This window comes from Myiozetetes cayanensis, unplaced genomic scaffold (genome assembly GCF_022539395.1).
Source record: "Myiozetetes cayanensis isolate MyiCay16 unplaced genomic scaffold, myiCay2020 scf10, whole genome shotgun sequence".
NCBI classification, from domain to species: domain Eukaryota; kingdom Metazoa; phylum Chordata; class Aves; order Passeriformes; family Tyrannidae; genus Myiozetetes; species Myiozetetes cayanensis.
Genome location: NW_026086605.1, coordinates 1,439,088 through 1,460,673, shown reverse-complemented (window position 1 = coordinate 1,460,673; position 21,586 = coordinate 1,439,088). Strand labels below are relative to the sequence as shown.

Genomic DNA, 21,586 nt, shown 5'->3' with positions numbered 1-21,586 from the left:
TGTGAAATACTTTTCATGGATCTCCTCTTAGTCCAGGGCCTGCTATCTGCCTATAACCTTGTTTTTCCTCTTCTCAGGAGGCATTTTTGTAGCTGTTCCTTTCTGGTAACCACATTTCTGTTCCTGATAGTGGCAAACAAGCAACAGCCATGCAACTGGTGTGAGTCAACATGTTTCCTACAGAAATCCAAAGTGTGGTTTCCTTGGAATCTCGACTTATTTGATTCAGAGAAATTTGGGGGGTATAACCACAACATGAATTTCGGAGCAAAAAAAGAAGAGAAAAGACTGCTTAGATCAGGAAGGAGAAAATTCTTCCTAGCTCCTATAGGTCACTAGAGCCTAAACACTCAAAGCTCCATAGAAAATAATTTTAAAATAACAAATTGTCCCACGAGACAAAATTCAGTTGCTTCATCATCTTCTTTTGCAAGTCCAGTGAATCAGCTGCAGACTTTATACTCTTCAATTAAATGGAAGCACTCACCACAATCCCAACCAGCCATGGGTTTTTTGGTCCAGCTTATTTTAAGAATCTAAACTGGTCAGCACACAAGATATGCTTTTGACTCCAATTAGTGAGAAGCTGGGCCTCACAAGAAGGGCTTGGCAGGAGATTTTTCAGTATCTTTGAACCCTAGTCCTTTCCCACACATGCTTTTAAAATAATTCTTTAGAAACCTGCTTATGGAGGGTTTCCTTGCCAAAGAAACACGTTTTTCCTCCTTTCTGTAGACAACAGGTTTATTGGTGGAGGGGTGCTCATAAACTAGCCAGCTGAAATGGTTTTACATAAACTCGCTTTAAAGAGGGGGAAGGGAAACTTTGCTTTACTTGTTGCTCTTTTTTTCTGCCTTAAAAGCACTTTGCACACAGATTAAAGGGATGAAAGTGGATGAAATAACCTGTACCAGTAGCTGTCAGCAGGATGAGGAGGGCAGCTTAAGACATGGAGTAAAAGAGAAGCAGGATTTTCTCTCTACCCCACAGTTAGGCTACTCACAATCCTTGCAAGTGTCACATAACCACTTTTTAACCAACCCAGAGGGGTCATGGCTGTATTGCATTACTACAAGCAGCCAGATGTTTGATAAAGCCTTTTGGGAACACAGCAGTATTTTCCCTGTTAGTAGCAACAAAGATGACAAGACCAATCTGAAAGCTTCTGTTGCCAGAAAGTTTTTTTTTTTCTCCTCTCATCACGTGTGCTTAATAGGTTTGGAGAGCATCCAGAGCTCAGCCTCTTATCAGCATCCTTCCACCTTTTAACATGCTCCTGCCCTGATGGATAGCCTAAACATTAGCAAGCAACCTTATGTTGCAATAGTCATAACTTGGCTTCCTCTGGTAAACCAAATGTCATTTGTTCCATTAAAAAAAAAAAAATCCCTAAATCTATAAACACTCATTTACAACCCCAACGTTACTGAATGGCTCTCCTGCAGGAAAACAAACAGATCCCTGCTTGAATTCACTCCTCTGAGACACAAGCCTGCAAACATGAGTAACCCTGCCCTTCAAGTGATCCTTGGAGTGGAGCCCACGAGCTGTTTGCTTTGCATGAAGCCTCATCCAGGCTGTCCTGCCATCAACTGGGGGGGATTCTATAGAATTTGCCTTTGTCTTTTCCCATCAGCAGGCCAAATCCCGAGGAAACACTTGGATGAAGAAATGAAAATCCAAAAGATAATCCAGGATGGTCTTGAGAAGAATTAGTACGTGGATTAAACAATCATCAGGCAGGAACCAGCGGCCCACTCACAGAAAGACTGGAAACACCCAGGAGAGCAAACAAAATCACTGCTGGAAACAGGGCATTCCCTGATCACCTGGGTCACACCACCCATTAACAGTCATATGGCAACAGCCATCTGCAAAGAACTGAGGGGGAAGACATTTATTGCAGGGGATGACACGCTGTTTGCAGTGGCATATTCCACTCTTCCTCAGTTTTGCTTGTTGGACAAACAGCATCTGTGCCAGGACAATAAAACTGCTATATGCTTGATTTTTGACTCAGGTCAGAGTCTGACTTGATCAAAACATAATAAATTAACATACAAGCTGAGGCTTGGCATGCAGGTAAAGTGACTTTGGTAAGTGCTGTGGCAGTACTGGAAAAAAAATTAATCACTACTAGTTTGGAAGTGCCACACATCCACAACTTAAATAGGCTGATTATGCCTAACTGAATTTGTAATCAAAAGACTTGTTTTTTAAATCTTATTTTTTACAGTTATCTAGTGACATTTTAATGAATGGAAAGACATTTGTTTTCTGTGAAATTTAAAGCACTCCTTGTGGTAATCCCGTGATTCCTGCTTCCAAGTTAAAATGGCACACTCTAACATTATCAGCTTAGTGATTCTTCCAGTTGCATCATCCCAGTCAAAGGTGTCAGCCTCAGGCACCTCATCTGAATCTGCCTGGCCCTGAATTTGTTGTGAGGCTACTCAGATGCTGAATGAAGTCTGCAGGTGTTTTTCCAGAATTCCAATTTCCTGTTACAAGGGAACCAGGTGAGAAATGAGGTATGTTTTACTTCCTTTCTCATCGTGTGCCCCTTCACTCTTTTCTTGGTTGGGATCAAGCATGTGGTTCCCTGTTAGTGCTTCTGAGTTCCAGCACAATGAATCCTGAGCTCAGGAGACATTTGTCGACCCATTACGCTTTTAGCTTCAGAAAATCTGAAACTGAACCAGCCAGGAAAGGTGCTGCGAGTCACAGGCAGGGATGGAAGGGCTGTGGAGGTCAAAGGGCTCCTGTACCACCGAGAAATCGTGCACAGAAACCTGGGTGGATGTGCCATGCAGTGTAATTTAATGTATTCTGCATTCCACCAGCATGGAATTCACCTCTTCACACCTTCTCATCTAAAAGCTGAGACACTCAGAGCCTCCCCGGGCTCCCCAGAGCCAGTGGGCAGAAAGAGTCCCATCATCTCTGCAGTCCAGATGCCTCCAAGGCTGCAATATGTGTGCTGGGAGCACGAGAGGCTGGACTCACCAGAGGTCTATTTTAATGTCATTCTGTGCAAACACACAAAAGCCATCTCCTGCAGATTTCTGGATTTCCTGCAAGCCAGTGTTCCAGACAGCTGGAAAAGGCTGATTCCCTTTTTTACCACACGGGCAAAAGTTTCAGGCAGAAGAGGCTGTTTCTGGGGAAGCTGAGTGGACCTTACAGGCTGTCAGAATGAACTTCCCTGGCCACTGGGTAATCCACACGAACTTGAGGGTAAGCTGTGAGGGGAATGCAGAGGGGACAGGGAAAAGATGACCCCTGAAGCAGAGAGGAGCAAACTACAACGAGCACATTCATTAGCCAAGGGCAGACCAGTCCATCCTTCCTGTTCCCAGATAATCCTGGGCAGACAGCTCTTCATTTGCAGTGTCCTTTCGGAAGCCCTGGCCGGTGTGGGAGGGGAGCTGGAGCAGCCTGGGGGGCCTGCCCTGCCTCAGCTGACAGATGCAAGCCAGGTTTACTTGTGTGGTTGACATCAATTAGCAAGTTTCCATTTACTAAAGGGTCAAGTCAGAGTAATTCCAGCAAACACAGGGAGGCCAGGAGGCTTCTGCCCAGCCACCAAAGCATCCCAGTGCTTTTCCTGACCACAAATGACAAACAGTTCAGAAGCATGTGAACTGGAGAGTGTAACCTCTCCAAAACAACAAGGAAAAGCAGAGCTTACAGCTAATAGCACTGCTGAGCACAAAACCAGGGGAGTTAATGACTCCAGTCTAAACTTCCAAGCAGACTGAGCAAATGCACTGCAAACACAGCCCTCTGCAAGCCCAAAGGACAGGACATGGCACTCCCAAGGACCTGGGCAGCATCCTCGGGACAGGGCAGGCTCCACGTTGTTTGCATGGGCTCTCACACAGTCTGGCACCATTGCCAGACACAGAAGCCCTCAGTGAGTGTTTAGTTAACTCACATTTGTATTATAAACAGTGGGTAAAGGATGAGGAAATAGGACTTGAGCAAACCGTGAGAAAATGCCTTTTTGCCTGAGACCACAGCAAAGGGACTCCTAATCAAGGCAGCACTGTGATTTTTCTGATTCCTCTGCCACACTGTATTACAGCCCAGCCCCAGCGACAGACAAATGCTTATTAAAATAAATTCTGACTAAAAAGCACTAATGCGAGTAACAAGGCAGCCATTCTGCTGCTCAGATACTTTCCCAGAATTGAACTTGGGAAAGATGAGCTTATTCAGAAAGCACAGGGAGAAGGTGCTTTCCTGGACTAAGACACAGTGATCAGTGGAGATATCGATCGTGCTGTCTCGGCAACAACAACAAAATTATGCACTGATTTCTCTGGAGACTGGATTATGTATCGATTATGTGAGCTGCAAAGCACAGGCCTAAGTAATGCTATCATCTCTGCCTCAAATGCTGCTTGTGGAGCAGTGAAGTCAATAGAAAGGGGAGACGAGAAATCCATCGAGGTAAAGGGTGAAGTCCCAGGGTAATTAATTAAATGGCAAAATTCTCCTTGGCTCAAGCGATGCCAGGATTTCTACTTAAGTATTTAGCATCCTGAAAAGTCTCCTAATAGGAACCCAAAGGGCACAGTGAATCAAGCTTCGAGCTAGTAAATAATGCCAGCCCATCCTGAGTCCACGTAACACACTGTGTTCAGACAGGCACTTCATTCATTGCCTGCATATGACATGTATAGGGTTTAGAAAAATTTGAAAACTATCTGTGGAGATGACTCTTGGACAAAGCCTTTAGGGACCATCCACTGCAGCCAGTGAGAAGCGATATTGTGCTGGCCTTTTATCAGCAAGATAATAAGCTTACAGGGGGACAGAGATGACTCTCTGGATAGAAGTGATATAAGCTGAATTTGTAGGAGAAAGGTATCAACGTAGAAAACGGTCCCGGAAGGCTCACCTTTCAAAACACAAGGCTTCTGTCTCCTATTAAACTCTGCAGATTGCTTTACAGAAGCTTAATGTTTCTATCTTTCAGTGCTTCCCCCCCAAGAGTGACATTCAGCTTTTGTTTTGGCCATTCCAAAAGCTGATTAGAACGTGTTCCCTAGAAGGCTTTTTAGCAAAACTAAACAGTTAGAGGAAAAGGTCTCGGTACTTGAATCCAATTCTTGCTCCAGTATGACCTGCCCTTCCAGGTTTCAGCCAGAATCATTAAGAAGTGATACATGAAACTTTCCTTCTGGGAGATGGAAGGATTTAGTGATCAGCGGAGATGACTCACCCAAGAGCACAACTGCTGAAGTTTGCATTTATTTTGGTGGTGAAAACAAGAAGGGGGGAAAGAAATCTCAAGGAGAAAGCAACAAAAGGCAAAGATCCTCGTTGTCAAGATGAAAGCAGTGGTGTGCAAACCCAACACTCTGGTGATGCCCAGAGCTGAGAGAGGGTGACTGTGAGCAGGAGCCTGACTGGGCTGTGTGGCTGTGCCCAGCAGGAGGGCTCAGATGTCATTTTAATTTCATCTCATCCATGTTACATAGATGTTTTCTTCTCCACAAAGAACCGATTTGAGTGAAGAGCATGTTTTAGCCAATAGACCAGTGGAAGGCCAGGCACTGCTGAGCAGCCAGTGTCCCTTTCAGGGGACCTTTCCCTCCCTTCCTTATCCTATAATTGTTCCTAAAACAAAGACATATTTTTGCTTATCAAAATACCCATTGCTAGGCTTAGACTGGAGCAAGGAGGTTATTGCTGTGTCCAGCTAACCTCTTGTAGCAAAGAAAGTGCAAACATGGCCTTTATTCTGTGCATTTCCTGGAGGAAAGGAGATCAGACAGGAATTCAGATAAGAAAACTAATGCTGTTGCTGTTCTTCATATTCTGTGAAGTATTTTAATGGGGATAACAATACACATTAGACATCCTGTTCAGTAACAGTTTTAGTACCCAGCTGAGTCCAAATATAAACTATAATGGCATATGGAGACTGTCTTAAGAGCCATTTCAAATCAATTTAGTTTTATATAGCGTCTCTCAAAGTCTCTCAAGGTGATTTACAGTGAAAAAGCAAATAGTGGGCTAGTGATTTAGTAGAGTAAGGCATGGCAGCTGTCAGGCAGGAAGGCAAAAATGCTGCATGGAGATGCAAAGCTATAATTTAAAAGCAGTACAAAGCTAAATATATCTCTTTGCTCTTCCAGTACAAGAAGCAGCCAGGTAATGAAGCCAGGTTGGGTTCAGTTTAACTCAACTCTTCAATGGAGCACTGAGGTCACTTACAGACAGAACTGGAACCTAAACCTGAACCTTTTCCACTCAACTGCTGAGATTAGGAAAAAAAACAGAGACGAAATACTTGTGACCAATTCATTTTAGCAGTTTTACCATCATATTTCACAACCTCAGAAATTTTAGACTTCCTGTGGGTTGGACTTTTGCCTTATGGACTTATTAAGAAGGCAACTTTAAGTGTCTTTTTCATGGTAATTGTTAAAACATAAAGCAAATTGCTTAAAGGAGCAAGATTACAGTCAAAAAACCTTGACTTTGCTGGTGTGGCAACCACTGGGCTGATTCTGTGCACGGAGAAAGGACAATTCTTCAGAGAATGTTTCAAGGGTGTGTCCAGCTACAGGACAACTCCTCTGTGGGTTCTCATTCTCCTGCTCACCACTCAAGTGAAGCTGCTAAGGAAGCCATAAAAATGCTCACATATCCTCAGCATGAAGATCACATATAGTAATGTCACCTTCTTTTCCTTTCTGCTTTGCTTTATTAAATAAAGTTCACGTTCCCTATGCAAATGAATGCACTTTGGAATGATGATACACTGACACATTGTATGTTAAATATGTATGACATTTAAAAACCTTAGAAAGAACTAAAAATCGTTTATAAATATTAAAGAGCACGAAGTCTACTTTTTGTTTTCATTTTGTTTCTGATCCTGCACTCTGAGAAAAATACTCCTCACATTCTAAGACTGAATTATCTGTCCAAGAACTAAACCTGTAATTTTATTCTATCAGTCAAGCTGTATGTCACACTATTTTTATATTAAGACAATCAGGTTCTTTGAAGCACAGACATACACCCACTTAAAAGAAGTGTTCAGCTGAAAGCAGAAGACTCTGGAATCAGTGGCAATTTGTGTCTTTCAAGAGACTGATAACTAAATGGAGAAATGCAGATCCTAATGAAAATAAGGTTTCTTTGCTGGCCAGGGTGATACTCCATTAGGGTATTTGGGTCCAGATTCACCCCTTTGGACTGCAAGCTTCTAACCTGGCTTTGAATCACTGACTTCTACTGGCTTGAAATGCATCCTTTGGAGATACTTATTTCTCTTTCTTGACAAGAAAGGGCAGTAGGCCATCTGCACTCCTGAGTACCTTAGTCAGGTATCTAAAACAATATCAGACTAACCCAGACCTTGCTCTGGTTTTTTAAGCACTTGTTGTGTGGGAATCCTGTTAGAAAATCTAGGATTCAACCCATTGTTATGGTACAGTCAACCTCGCCTCTAGGAAGTATTTTGTGCTGCACGGGGCTTACACATCGCTCTGGGAAGAAGCAGAAGTTTCTCACTGAGGAGAAAAAGTGCAGCAAGACCAAGGCAGACATTAAAGCACCACCACCAGGGAGGCAGTTTTGGATTACACGTGAAGGAGAGTGTTGGAAGGCACTGCTGGAGCTCATCTAGTTTCCTTCTGCCCGAAATTGTTAAGGCAACTTGCTAGTACCAGAAAAGTTCCAGGGCTGACTGTAAATATGCTGTGCCAATTTTACATACTGAAAAACCAGGTACAGATCAAATAAGAAGTACAGGCCACGGCAGAGAATGGAAACTCCAGCTCAAAAATACTTCAGTCCCAGTATTTTTCCTTCCTGTAACACAATTCACCATCCAGTAACCATTTTTTCCTGATGAAGAAGCAACTGTTCCCAGATTGGTCTTCACTGCACATTCACTGAACTATTCCATGTGCTTCTGGCTGCACTAGGGATGGCAGGAGGGCCAGTGAAGGACTCTGGCATCTGGAAACCTTCACCATCACTGGCTGAAGAGAAGCAGTGCTATCCTCTCACTTCACTAGCTCTGCTATCAGCAAAATGCCTTTCCCCATTTCCAGATGGGAACTGGAGCAGTGGCAAATATTTTTCCTCAGTATTTGTCCCTCGTTCCTCTGTGGACAGAAGTTTTAAAACAAAAGGCCATTTTGGTGGATTTAAGAAGCAGTGGAACTTCATGCCCCTAATGAATGGGCAGCAGGAACTCGTGCTGGCAGTGCTCGATGGCTGCACACGAAAACTAGGCAGGCTCAGTAAATGAAACCAGACCCCAGAATGCAGCCCGAGATAACCGAAAGTTATGCCTCGAAATTTATTGTAGGAAAATGACTGACTGGAAAAAGAGTGGTCTGCTCTGCCCCTGCCCCTCCGAAACACATTGTACCATTTAAACTCTTGGAAAGGCATCTGCCAAAAACGCGATTAATTCTGCTGAAGGTCAAACGCGTTTCTCTCGTAAAACGGCCGAAGCAGCAACTGCGAGGCTTTGATTACTCTGACGAAAGCAACTTAGGAAAAACCCTAGCACTGCTCTGGCGTTGGAAGTTGGATGTTTACTGCTTACTGGCAGCGACTTTTGCTGCGAAGGTGAAGCGCGGTCAGGAAAGGATCGCAACCGCCCCAAAACAGAGGGCTGGTCTCGGCACAGCCTGCCCCAAACTCCAGCGGCGGGTCTGAGTTTCTGGCTGGAGTGCCACCCTGTGGACACGGCTGCCCCCGGGAGCTCCAGCGCTCCCCACAGCCCCGGCGGGCAGCGCTCAGAACCTCCGCAGTGGGCACAGGGGGGGCAGCACCTCCCGGCCCCAAACCCTGCTGTGTCCCGGGATACCCTGGGGACAGCGCTGCTGGGGGAGGAGCGGCAGTTTTGGCACCGAAATGCAGCGTTACAAGAGAGCATGCATTGCCAGTCCTTTCCACACACCAGCACGTGCAGTGCCACCACCACTCCCGAGCTGGGCAGGGAATAACTGGGGCATCTGTTGGTACCACTGAGGTCCCCTGCATTACTCCACAGAGCAGAGCTTCGCACACCCAGAAACCAGAGAAGCCCCCTGCTTGCCCACAGATGAATTAAGACCCTGGTAAGATCAAGTTCATCCTTAGAAGTCAATTTCTGGATTGCATTATCATTTTTTTCCCCTCTCTGACTATTTGAATAAGACTTGCAGGTTTATTCACTGGAGATTGCCACCATAAATTTTAGGAGTCTGGCTCACAAAGCCTATAACAACCTTGTTTAGCAAAGGTGTGCCTTGCAGCATTCCTTCAGTAATGCCACTTTGGCTGCCCCTTACCTCTGGGGTGAGGTATTTCATCATGATTTCCTTTCCTTTCTCTCCCAGCTTTTCATCTGGAGCAATTTCATATTCTGCCTGGAACAGACACATAAAAAATAAAAGTCAATATTTGCACTCATATTTCACCATTATAACTTCATTTTGGATGTGGCCTTAACAGAACACTCTGTATGAAAAATCCAAAGGATAAATATCATTTTCTGATGGAAGTAAAACCTGTACACGCAGTCTTATTAAAAACCTGCCACTTTATTCTGACCAAATCCTAGTGGCGCATTTTCTGAGGCTATGTCTCTTAATTAACACCAATACAATTTAATTCATTTATGTTTTATAGCCTTGCCAAGCCAGCTTTCAGAAAGTGTTCAGTGACAAGAGAAGTCAGCTTCATTTGGTTTTGCTCAAAAGGAAGGTGGACACAGAAGGTAAAATTATGGTCCAACAATACTTGTGCAAAGCAGGGGCAGTTTTAGTGATCCTTGACCCATTCCCTCCAGCAGGCAGATTTCTCAGGATCAAGAGTAAACAAGAGATCCATTTAGAGGAATGGGCACTGTCAGCAGAATTCTCTTTGGCTTCCCCAGTGCATTAAAAAGGGGAACATCTCACACACAACGTTTACCAACATTTTAAAATTCTGACTGTTCTACGTATTGTGGCACTACCGATTGTTGATGAGTTTCAGGACAATATTTACATAATAAACAAGAGGAGGACTATTTGTGCACCACATGAATCACTTCAGTTAAAGCTTTGGACCCATGGCAGGCATTCAGAGGAAACACGTGCTGCATGGGACCCCAGTGGCTAAATGACAACAAGCTCTTAGTGACATTCCTGCTTGGCACTGCCCAGGATATGAAGCTTTAGCCTTTGGAGCCGAATATTTACTGGGGGAAAAAAAAAAAAAAAAAAAGGAAGACAGCCTAACAGCTTTCATGACTGTATTAAAAAGAAGATCCCAGAAAATCCTGCCAAACCAATTAAATAACCTGGTCCAACACAAGCTGTCTGCAGTGATAAATGAGGAGGAAGTTAAAAAAAAAGAAAAAGAAAGAAGAAGAAGGTAAATCAGACTGAACTGGCAAACACTTGGAAGAACAAATTTCAGAACTCTTGCCCACTGGAAGATGTATGTACTGCTCCGAGCTGGATGCAATAAATCTGAAGGCAGGCTGTAATGGATACCCCAGCTAAGCAAACCTAGGAATGACATGGAAACCACAATGTAGTAATAACGCTGTTCCCCATCTATCCAGCCAGTGCTCGGTTGGCTATTGCAGCCCAAGTCTGAAGCTGCACATTTACACACACACAGAGCAGGTTGCTTGAACAGTCTGGAATTATGATCTGATTTTGTCTGGGAAATGACAATGACCACAAATAAAGGACAAAAATACACCAAAACTTAAACCCACAAGTACAGTACTTCTCTTTTAGTGACCATTTTGGGGATGAGGCTGTTTATGTACTCATAAAACCTAATGTAAGGTTTAAAAAGATCTTTCATCCTATTTCCTGTCCTTTTAGATGATATCTGAGTATGGGTCATTTCAGCTCTTCAAGCACAGACACTCTCAAATGTTTACAGCATCTTAACAGTATTTTCTTCCATGATTCCTTGCTAGGGGATACAGGAATGGCAAGTGAAACAAAAGAATAGATTTTTTAAAGCTGAAAGTTGCCTCTTATTTGGACCTTACAGTTTATGGTTAGGTTCACAGACAAACCAGGTGTTTTTCATATCAAAGAAAACAGAAATAATGCATTTCAGTGAAAGAAAACATTTGTGCTTAAACATAGCTGTCTGTGCAGAAGACTGCAAAGAAAGGAAAACTCCTTGGCATCGCCTCAGCATGGAAGCATCTAGGAGATCTTCTGAGTCCTCCACTCAATTCTATTTGCAATTTATCCAAGAATGACAATTTCCCTCTCCTTCATTTGGTTTTAAACTCTGGATCTTGGTAACACACTGGCTTCCTAACAAATAAAACCTGATTATAAGTCATCATCTGCTATTTGAAATGCACCAGCGAGATGTAAAAAAAAATTTGATATCCTTTTTGCCACAGTTAACCTGCAACAGTTACACCCCACCCAAACTGTACAACAGGAATCAAACCAGGACAGTTCAGAAGACAGGAGTTCTGCAGGGATTGGATCAGTGTTTTGCAATACAGTTCCTGATGGGATACAACATATGCAGAGCTAAATGCACACACACACACACACATACAGAGTGTGTCATTCTGTCTCAAGATAGTTAGGGAGGAAGAAAAGGAAAGTTTAATTATACTTGCATTTGACATTCCCAGAAAATGTGACACGGTGGTGGTGAAGGTGGGAAGTGACAGACAAGTGAGGATGTGAGAAGGAACCATAAGCTCCAACTGTGAGCAGTGTTGATCTCACTGCAGTTCTGTACTAGAACCCTGTTTCATTTTGTTTCTAACTTCATTATTATTTCTCCCTTCAATGCCACTTTCAAGCTACTCAGCAACAGATACTGCTATATTTTCTGCCATCAACTCTTATTGCAGGAGACAGACAGGGATGTCCCCATGCTCCCTTTGCCACTTCTCTGGGAAGCCATCAAGGTCCTCAACTTGGAGTCCTGTGCTTAAATCACAAGATTTAAGCATCCCTTTCTTCCCCAATGCTCAAAAGCACAGCTACAGTTTGCAAATCCCTAATTGCTAGAAATAACATCGTTACTTCAAATCCACATGGAACAAAATATTTTCCATTATTCCTTTGATGAATCCAGGCATGTGTTTCAAGGCTCCTGCTCTGAAGTCTAATAGCTTCTCCATGCCCTAGTTAGGTCAGACAGGGCCCCATTCATAGCTCATAAACGAGAGGAGGATTTACGATCCCCCTGACTCCATGGGACGAGCTGCAGGGAAGGCTCTTTCTGTGGGCAGAAGCAGATCCTTCAGCCCAAATGGCCAGAGGATGTGGGCTGGCTGCTCTTGGCTGCTAACTTTTCCTTTGGCTGCTGTTTTTTTTTGAGGCAGTACTTACTTTGGTGGCTCCTTCCTCCCTAGAAGCTGAATGGGGGTATCAGGGTGTGAGGCCTCCTTCCCTTTGGAGCAGCTGCTCTTGGGATGGGCTCAGTGGGATTGGATGGGAAAATGCAGTTCAGCTGGGGAAGGGAGAAACATCTAGCCTGTGAATGGCTGTGGGGTGGGGCTATGGGCTCAGGGACAGCTGAGCAGGAGGTTTGGAGGCTGCCTGTGATGGCTGGAGAACTTCCAGGGCAACAGCACAGGGACCCCACAGGCACTCACATCAGCAGCTTTAATGCTGACACATCAGTCTATCTCATATTTGATTTTCATCTTGATATAATTTGAGATCTGGAAACTGTATGGCTTAAAAATAGGTGAAAATTGACAAGCAGAGCCAAAAAGATGTCTCTGCAGATCTGGGAGGACACTCTCCCACAGCAGGTTGCCTGCAGCAGGGTGGTGTAGCCAGAGGAGTTGTCCCTTGAACCCACCAGGAGATGGAAATGGGAACAGATATTCCCACCAGAGCAGTTTTGGCTTCTTGGTCAAGTCAGGAGCAGTGGAATCACCTTCTGAGCACCTACAGGAGGCTCCTGGCATTTCAGTTCCAATTTTACACCTCCACTTTCTCAGTTCCCTCCTCTGTCATCCCCAGAATCTCTCTCTGATCCTCTCCTGCTCGTTCCCTGTTATTGCTCTGTCCTCAGTGGCCATCCTTGCACTTGCCTCCACTGCAGATTTAAAACCTGTGACTAAAACTTGGAAGGCAAACCCCAGGCAGCTGGGATTCATAATAACTTGCATTTCTAAATGAAAAGTGAACTTGAAACCACATTTTTCATGTTTAAAGGCTGGGCAAAAAGAGCCCTTTTGACTGTTTAAAAACACTTTTGGAGTTAATGAGTTTGTTGATATCAACAAACTGGCATTTCTGATGGAAAAAGCCTTGAGCAGCTTTAAGACACACATACACAGATGGTTTATACACCATGCAAGGGACTAAACCAAACGAAACCTCCCTAACAGCAAGACAGGGCTTTTATAAATGGCATTAAATGGATGCTCACTCATCCTTTTACCCCAGATAAGTGCAATGTCTAGCGGAGCGTTCAGCTGCAAAGTCCACCCGGGGAGATGTGCCTCTCACCCCAGCCCCTGAGCCCAGACAGCAGGAGCAGGGGCCATTTTCCTCCTGAGGACGTGTTTCTGTGTGACTTCAGTGCAAAGAATTAACACTGGTCAGGTCAGACAGAAAACAATGTCAGGTTATTTTCTCCTTGACCAAAATTGGCCCCGTTCTCCTCCGGTCAATCTAAATCTGGTCCCCATTAAAATGTTAAAAGCCCTCCCCTGGAAAAAAAAATAAATAAATTATGCATGTGAGTAGATGAAGCAGGAAAGGGAGTCCAGAAGCTAAAGTCTTCATTATAATGGCACATAAAAATCACAGGAGAGGAGAGGGAAACGTCAGGAGCTGGCACCTTGGGAATGTGCTGTTGAGGAGGGGACAGGAGCAAGAAGTCCTTGCTGAACTGAACTGCTGCTTTCTTGTCCTGGAAGCACCAGCTGTAGAGAAGGAAACATGTCTTGCTAGCACATTGCCTGCTCACTGATCTGTCTTTCAGCACAGGAAACATATCCACTCACACTTTCTTTTAATGGCTGTCTTTCAACAGCTCCAAAATTGTACGATGTCGCTAAAATATTTGTTAGCAGAGCAGAGCGTGCTTTGGGGCTGTGCGTGAATTCTTTGTGAAGGGCTTACAGAGGAGCTGAATTAATCATAAACCACCTCTGTTTAATGCTGGTAGTTTATGCTCACCCAGTTCCTTCATCTGAATGGCTCCATGAGGGTTTGGTGAGCTCTCCATGGGACCTTTGTGGTTACAGGCACGCAGATGAGTTTAGAGGCACGAGCTGCAGCCACTTCTTACTCATTACTTTATCTTGTCAATCAGGACCTCTGTCACGAGGTAGGTGGCTCTCTGTCCTCACAGCCTCACTGTGCCAGCTACAAGGGGCTGCTGTTGCCCCATTTCCCAGACAGACACTGATGGCCACTGACTGGTGCCACAGCAGTGAGGGGAGGCAAACACCCACAGCCCCACCAGGGCAGTGCTGCAAAGCAGCAGTTTTGATCTCTTATCACCTAATGCTGGGGCCTGCTGCTCACAGACCACATATCGTTGCAGTCTCTGCCACAATTGGTTGTGACTCAAACACTTTTCTCAGAAAGCATGTAGAAAATTTGTGCATTTGAGCACTTTAATCTCAGTTACTGGTTGAAGTCGGCCCAGGTATTCACAGGTTTCAGGGGGAACTGACAGCCACACACCCACATGCACAAAGAACTGAATGACACAAATTCTTTTTCTTCAGAAAGCAGCCTAACAACTGTTGTACAGCGCAGACAAAAACCCCCAGATGCTGCCACAATTAGATTTTCAGGAAACTACATCAGACCAGGTTAGTTATTTCACACAACAGCTGACATAAATGTCCAGCCAAGAGAGATTTTCTTTTTTTTGGTCTCTTTACAGATTCTGGTCTGCAAGGTCTGGTTGATTTTACCAGCCTTTGGAAGCTCAGGTGTAGGAGAGCTTGCAAAACTTAGTCTTGCATAAGGATGTTGGTGGGTTGTTGAGTGTCTGACTCACTTTCTGGTTCCCTCCCATAAGTCCTGATCATTGCTTTCTTTGCAGGCAGTTGAATGCATGGGTTAAAAAAATAAATTTATTAAAGATTAGGAGGCATCAGTTACTGGCTTTTGCCAATGACTTACTGTGTGGTAAAGTCACTTAGATGGGCTCTGAAAAAGAGAGGTGGTCCTGCCTCTCCATGTGCAAAAAGCTCTGTGAGTCTCTCATGAACAGCTAAATATTATCCTCTCTTATTTTTTATTTTTATTTGATATTACACAAAAGCTAAGTTCTGCTTCTCATGTTAGAAAAACAACTAAGACAAAAGAAAATTAGGGCTCTTGGTTTTTCCTGCTTGGGGCTTCTTACAGCAGGTGGTCTCCAAAAGGTTTCACGTTCCTGGTGGTCCCAGAACAGGGCTGTAAAGTCAGACTTCTGGTCTCATTACAGGACTTTTTTGGCTAACGTAGGGCTTGGCCTGAATCCCACTCCTCACTCAACACAGTGTGACCCTGCTGGGCAAATTTCAGTAGCACTCATCCAATTTAATGGCCATGGGCTGTGTTGTTTGACCTTAATACTGCCTGATGCAGGGATTTTCATGGGCTGGGAGCAAGCCCGTACAGAATCCGAAATCAATAAACAAAGGAGACTGCTCTTAATTAGTGTTAAAAAGAAGAGAGAAAGATAAATATTCAGACCTCCACACAGCCAGGCATTTTGTTCATCAAATCCTCAAAATCCTCCTGCCAGTCTGAGCCTAACTGGGAACAGACCACCAGCCCAGTAAAGGTATACAGGGCAGCTCCAGTAGGAAAAAGCAACACGGGGGTGGGTGCAAAGCACCTCTTTCGAAAGGATTTGGGAATATCAGTCTGGGTTTGCTTGGAGATGAGCCTTTAAAACAAATCCAGTCCCACCACAAGCCTTTGCAGGACCAGCGCAGCCTGTGCTGCACAGATGAGGAGAGGATGGGGTGTTTCAGTGCTTGTCAGTGCTCCACAGGGCTTTGGGAGGCTGGAATGACCCAGTGCCCTCAATGCCCAGAGCTGGAGGGTGGCTGGGCAGCCGGCTGGTGTGACGGGGACAGGCGGGAAATGCTCCGGGCAGTGCCGAGGGTGTCACACGGAGCTCCGGTGGCACCGGGGGGCACAGAGACCTTTCCTTGCGCCCAGATGTTATTGATTGATCAGTGGGATGCCCTGAGTGTGTATGCAGGGCTCACACAACAGGGGCTTGTTCTCTGCAGCCCCTGGGCGCTGCTGGGACCCAAATGTGACGCCTGCTGCTGTGAGGAGGCGTGAGAAGCGAGCGGGGCCCTGCCAGCCCTGCCCAAACCGTGGGCGACACCGTCGCTTCTGTCTGCAATTGGAACCACTTAACGAGCAGCCTTTTGTGGCTGTCTGCAGAAGGATTTCTGCAGCTTCCTAGAGGGATGGCCATCACCCACCTCCTCGGGGCTGCAGCTGTTACACCTAATGTGGCATTTCTGGGGGGTGCCTTCCCCGAGATGGGGGTGTGTGTGGTGCTTCGTGCTGGGTGGGTGCGGGACAAACACACCCAGGGTACCTGAAGCATCCTGCTGCCTGCTGGCCTTGAGCACAGCTGCACAGAGCATTCTGTCAGATGCTTTGTGCACCTTGATGGCTGCACCTTTCACTGGAGAAAACCACAGCCAGTGCTAGGAATAACAGGTAAAAGCCATGACTGGCTAAAAACCTAATTTGAACAGGACTTTACCCAACACTTTCTGTGATGCTGTGGATTTGCTGTAGTTACTGCAGTAATGACATAAACCTTAAGACACCACATGTCCCCTTACAGATTGTTACTTCTATAACTTAAGTGCAATCCTCACATCTCCCTATACTTCAGAATACCTTCATCACAGTACAAAACCACTTTTATTCCTGTTGGTATGCATTGTTTTGCTGTTGCCTGTCAGTGTTAGCCAGGGAGTGAAGCCCCATGGACACTCACACTCAGCAGTGACAAGTTTCATCTTCCTCTCTGCTCTGATTTAGCCTTCTGGCTGATCAACACCCTCCCCTTTCACAGGTTCCCAGCAAGAAAGTCACTGAGAGACTTTTCCACTGTGAACAGCTGGCAGTGCACATGGCCAAGTGCTGCCAGACTGGGAAAGAGCATCAGGTCCCCCCGGGGCTGGGGGGGTGTTGCTCAGTGGCTCACTGAGATGGAAAGGGGAGATTTGTTTCCTAGTGACCTCAAACAAGTCACTTCTATACCTTGTGCCTCTGCTCTCCTATTTGAAAAAAAAAGGGTAATTTTCAGGATATCCTCTGTAAATCACCCTGAAGTCTACAGATGAAAAGTCTTGGTAGGAGATATTGGCATTATCACATTCTTCATCCTCTCCTGTCAGCCCATTCATCTCCTTCCCTTTCCTCCCAGTGCTTCCCAGCACTTCAGGCTTCACCCACATCAGAAGACATTACTCTCAGCAGCTCAGCTGCTCAGGAGTTGACATGAAGGGAGGCCACACCAGCACTGGGGGGGTGGCTGTCCTTACCCCCCTCTGGTGTCCCTCAAGGCTGGCACCAACCCCGCGTGCAGCACTGCCCCTCTACCGCCAGTGATGCTGGGCTGCTGAGGGGGCCAGCCCTCCCACCCCATGAAACAGCGATTCCCAGGGGACAGAGGAGTCTCCTCTGTCAGGAGAGCATTGGGAACCCCCCCAAAATATCCCAAGAATTGACTTACCACTGAGTCAAGGAACCGAATGCAGCACTCGAGCTCGGGTCGGGTTTCACAGAACTGCCGAAAGAGAAGCCTCCCGATCGGCTGCTTTTCACAAATGCTGCAGTAATCTCTCTCTAGAGGTGAGGAAGAGAAGAAGAGAAGCATGAAAATGAGAAGAGCTTTGTCTTCTGGATTGTTCAGGAGTCTAGAGAATTGCAAATGAGTGCAGAACTATGACCTCAAATCCCAACAACATCCTTTCTCCCCGCCACCACATTTCAGGTATCCACACACAAACATAATTAATGGCTTTAAGGCTCAAATAAGAGGGGCTGAATTTTGTAGAACTCGTTTTGGCAAAAGGCAAAAGCCATTCAGCTCTTATGAAAAAATAATTCCGTATTTTTCTGCGGTGGAAATGTATTCAAAGGCACTGGTGGTGTTTGTGAGAATGCGGGGAGCAAATTACAAGACCTTGAAAAGTGAGTCATACATTAAAGGGCAGGAAAATTTGTAATTCGTGGAGACTTTCCTGGATGCTTTCTAGATACGCACTAAAGTGCCTCTAATCTCTGGAAACGCTCAGCTCACTCTCTACTAAGCAATTACAGTACAAACTGTGCATTTTCAGAGGTTTCAAAATTTCTGCTATTTACTTGCTGAGCATTAAGGAATGGATGGAGCATATGGCATCTGGCTGGTTTCAGTTTCACACAGCACTCCTTATAGAACTGCATTTCCCCTTAAACTCCATGTTTAAATGCCACTCCCCTGCGCTGGTGCATCCAGAACCACCACCTGCAGTAAAGCAAAAGGTCCTTTAGCCATCACAAGGACTAGCTGTGGGAAAACAAGGGCGAAGGGCAGGCGTCATCAACTGGCACTGCACCAGCACAAATGCCAAGGGCTTGGGATATTTTTCTGGTGAGAGCAGAAAATCCCCCAGCCTGCTTGGAACAGCAATGCCTGCTTGAGACACGTTATTCCTCTAGAAGTACACACATGTCAAACAACATACTGTGTTTCCTTAGGCGTTCTTCTCACCACCCTCCTCGCTGCCATATGGCACTTGCTGTTATTATGGAAACAACCAGCTTCTAAACACATAACACAGCCCTGCAAACAGACATACCAAACCCACACAAGTTGTCAGTGCCGTGGTTACTTCTCTCTCGGGCCTGGAGTGGCTCCTGCAATGTCTTTTATTCCCCTTTTGCTTTGCTCCCCCCTGCCCTTCAGCTCTGTGCACTGCAGGGATGGAATGGTTTGGGTTGGAAGGGATCCTAAAAGATCACCTAGTTCCATACCCTTGCCATGGGCAGCAACATCTTCCACTAGACCAGGTTGCTTGGAGCCCCATCTAACCTGGACTGGAACACTTGCAGGGTTGGGCAATCAACAGCTTCCCTGGGCAACCTGGTGCAGGGCCTCACCACCCTGTGAGGACATCTGAACTGATCACAGAATGCTGTGTGAGGTGTTGGACTTGCTGCCCTGCAGCTGAGGGCCAGGAGGGCAGGAGCACCCAAGGCCTCCTCTTGTAAGAGGAAGGAGGGAGCCTGCCCAGTGCTGCACCCCTGTGCAAGTGGGGCTGCACCTCAGGAGCTGGCCCCTGAAGCACTTACAGGGTGGTCACTGGAGGCATGGGTTGGGACCAGCTGAGCTGTGCTTTTAATTCAGGGTGGTCCTGCTCTTGTCTGGTCTTCTGAAGGAATTTGGGACAACATCATTTTTGTCGCTGGCATTGCCAGTCCGTTCTGGATCAGGACATCACTCAATCTCTCCAGAAGACTGCAATGCTTTGATGCTCTTTCCCAAGGAAAACTGGATCGAAATCAGTGTAGGCCCTACCTTGACCTCCAGTCTGTCTAACTATCAGCAGCAACCCTGTGGCACTGGTTTGTTTGCACGAGCTGGAGCCTTCAGCTCGGAACATCGTGGCACAGATCCACGTGGCAAGGAAGCCAGTGGGCTCCCTGGGACATGGAGGAGCCTTGGGGGCGTCCTTGGGAGCGGGACAAGCTCGTGCTGCTTGACTGAGTAGCATTCCTGGTGAGAAGGTGACTGCTGAAGGGGTGTGCAGACACCCGCAGTGCCAAGGTGAGCGGAGCAGCCAGGGAAGAGTCAGCAGATCCAACCAGCAGCTCACGATGCCCCAGAGGCCAGCACGACGCCAGAGGCTGAGCAGCTCAGGTGAGGTTTCCTGGGAAGTCTGGAGGTTTAATTATGTCTGTCTGATGATGCTTTCTGCTACCTTGACTCACTCTTGAGAGGGGAAGAATAAAACATATGAGCACCCAATCCCTCCTGCAGCCCCAGCCCACAGCAAGGTTCCCCACGCTAAGCAAGCAGTGCAAAGACTGTGACTGTCTGTACTTGTAACAGGAATAAACCAGAAAGGAACAAACACTTTAATCAGCTGCCTTGCTCTATATTTTCTCTTGCACAGCACTATTTGATACACGGTGACAACGCTTGTTGTACAAAATGCAGTTAGTTCATCAAAGTTGTTATGGAATGGTGACACTCAGTGCAGCAGAGGATGATCCTCTCACAACAGGGCCAGTGATACCAGCTAAATCAGCGTGCAGATTGCACACCCACAGCTGTACTTCATAGCACAGCAGGAAAAGAAAACCAGCAGCTACACACTGTGACGTGTGGATAAATGCACCACAAAGAAGACGTGAGCACAGACCTCCTCCTGTGGCACAGAGCTTGGCCAACACGTGAGAAGGGCGACCCGCTCGTAACGAGGAAAAAGGAAATACCAGAAATAATCTCTGAAAACACAACAGCCAGAGCAGCTCCCTGGAGCCATCACTCCGTCATACACATGGAACTGCTGGATATACCACCACAGACAATAAATACAGCAGGAAAATGCTTTCATTCCTTGTAGGTGACACACACTATTTTCTTAGGCCCCGATCTTGCCGTTGGCCTCGCTGAAGTCAGCTAAAGGAGTCTGTGCTCAACTAATTCTCGGGATGCATGGGCCCGGGGTGGACTGAGAAAGAAAAACATCCCTCCCAGCTAAAGCTGAGGAAAGGAGTGGATAGTTTTGCTACAGTAAGGAGAGCAGGAGTGTTTGAACAGCGTGCTGCTCCCCAGGGACCTGGCTGAAGCCCCCCGAGCCGTGCTCAGGAGCTGCTGCAGGAGGGCAAGCAGGGAGAGCAGGAGGGCCAGGGGCTCGCTGGGGCTCGTGGCTGTGTCGCTCTCGCTCCGCCTGCCAGCAAAAATATCCATCCAGCTTCAAAAGTTTAAAAAATAGAGGGAATGATTTCCTGAGGAAATGGAAATGTTAAACACTTGGAAGTGAAACCATATGCTTATGATGATGAAGTGTAACTAAAACAGCTCTGAGAGCGATATCTTTGGTAGTCAGACCCTCCTGCTTCAGTGAAATCCTGCTTAACACCTGCAAAGTCACCCAAAACGGGGGTGAAAAGCTGGGTGGGTCAAAGCCCTGGGATAGCAGACACTTCTCACTGACGCCAAGCTCTTCACTTAGAAAATATCACTGGCAAACAACGTGCACATGCAAGTGAATCCTTTATCGCTCTGACAGAGTAACAACACAGATAATTATAGAAAAAGTATTACATAAACTGCCGTCACAAACATTCATAAGATAAATAAAGATAAACAGTGTTTATCCTAAATTCTAATGATTCATTTCCCCCTTTACTTCATAGCTTATGTATTGAAATACTAATTTTTAGAGCACCCAGCACTGAGAACATACCAAAATAGTTACACCTGCCCAGAATACTCCATCACCATTCAAACCTATGGCCAGATTTGTTCCCCAACAGATACCCTGGTAAGGTTCAGAAAAAGATCTCAGCACATGCCTAGGAAAAATAATCCTATTAGTAAAATTCCATACTGATCAAACATACCACTGATGAAGTGA

General features: G+C 45.8%; 1 protein-coding gene across 2 annotated transcripts in view; it reads right to left on the bottom strand.

Annotated features, from left to right (window-relative positions):
* GRK5 (G protein-coupled receptor kinase 5) overlaps positions 1-21,586 on the bottom strand; it is a 153,749-nt gene that overhangs the window by 38,492 nt on the left and 93,671 nt on the right. Inside the window, exons 3-4 of one of the 2 annotated variants that reach the window (XM_050334428.1) lie at positions 17,689-17,801; positions 9,315-9,392 (exon numbers count right to left, since the gene is read on the bottom strand). In XM_050334428.1, coding sequence (XP_050190385.1) covers positions 9,315-9,392; positions 17,689-17,801 — 191 coding nt within the window. Of the gene's footprint in view, positions 1-9,314; positions 9,393-17,688; positions 17,802-21,586 lie in introns of those variants that run through there. The other variant, XM_050334437.1, reaches the window with a different exon arrangement.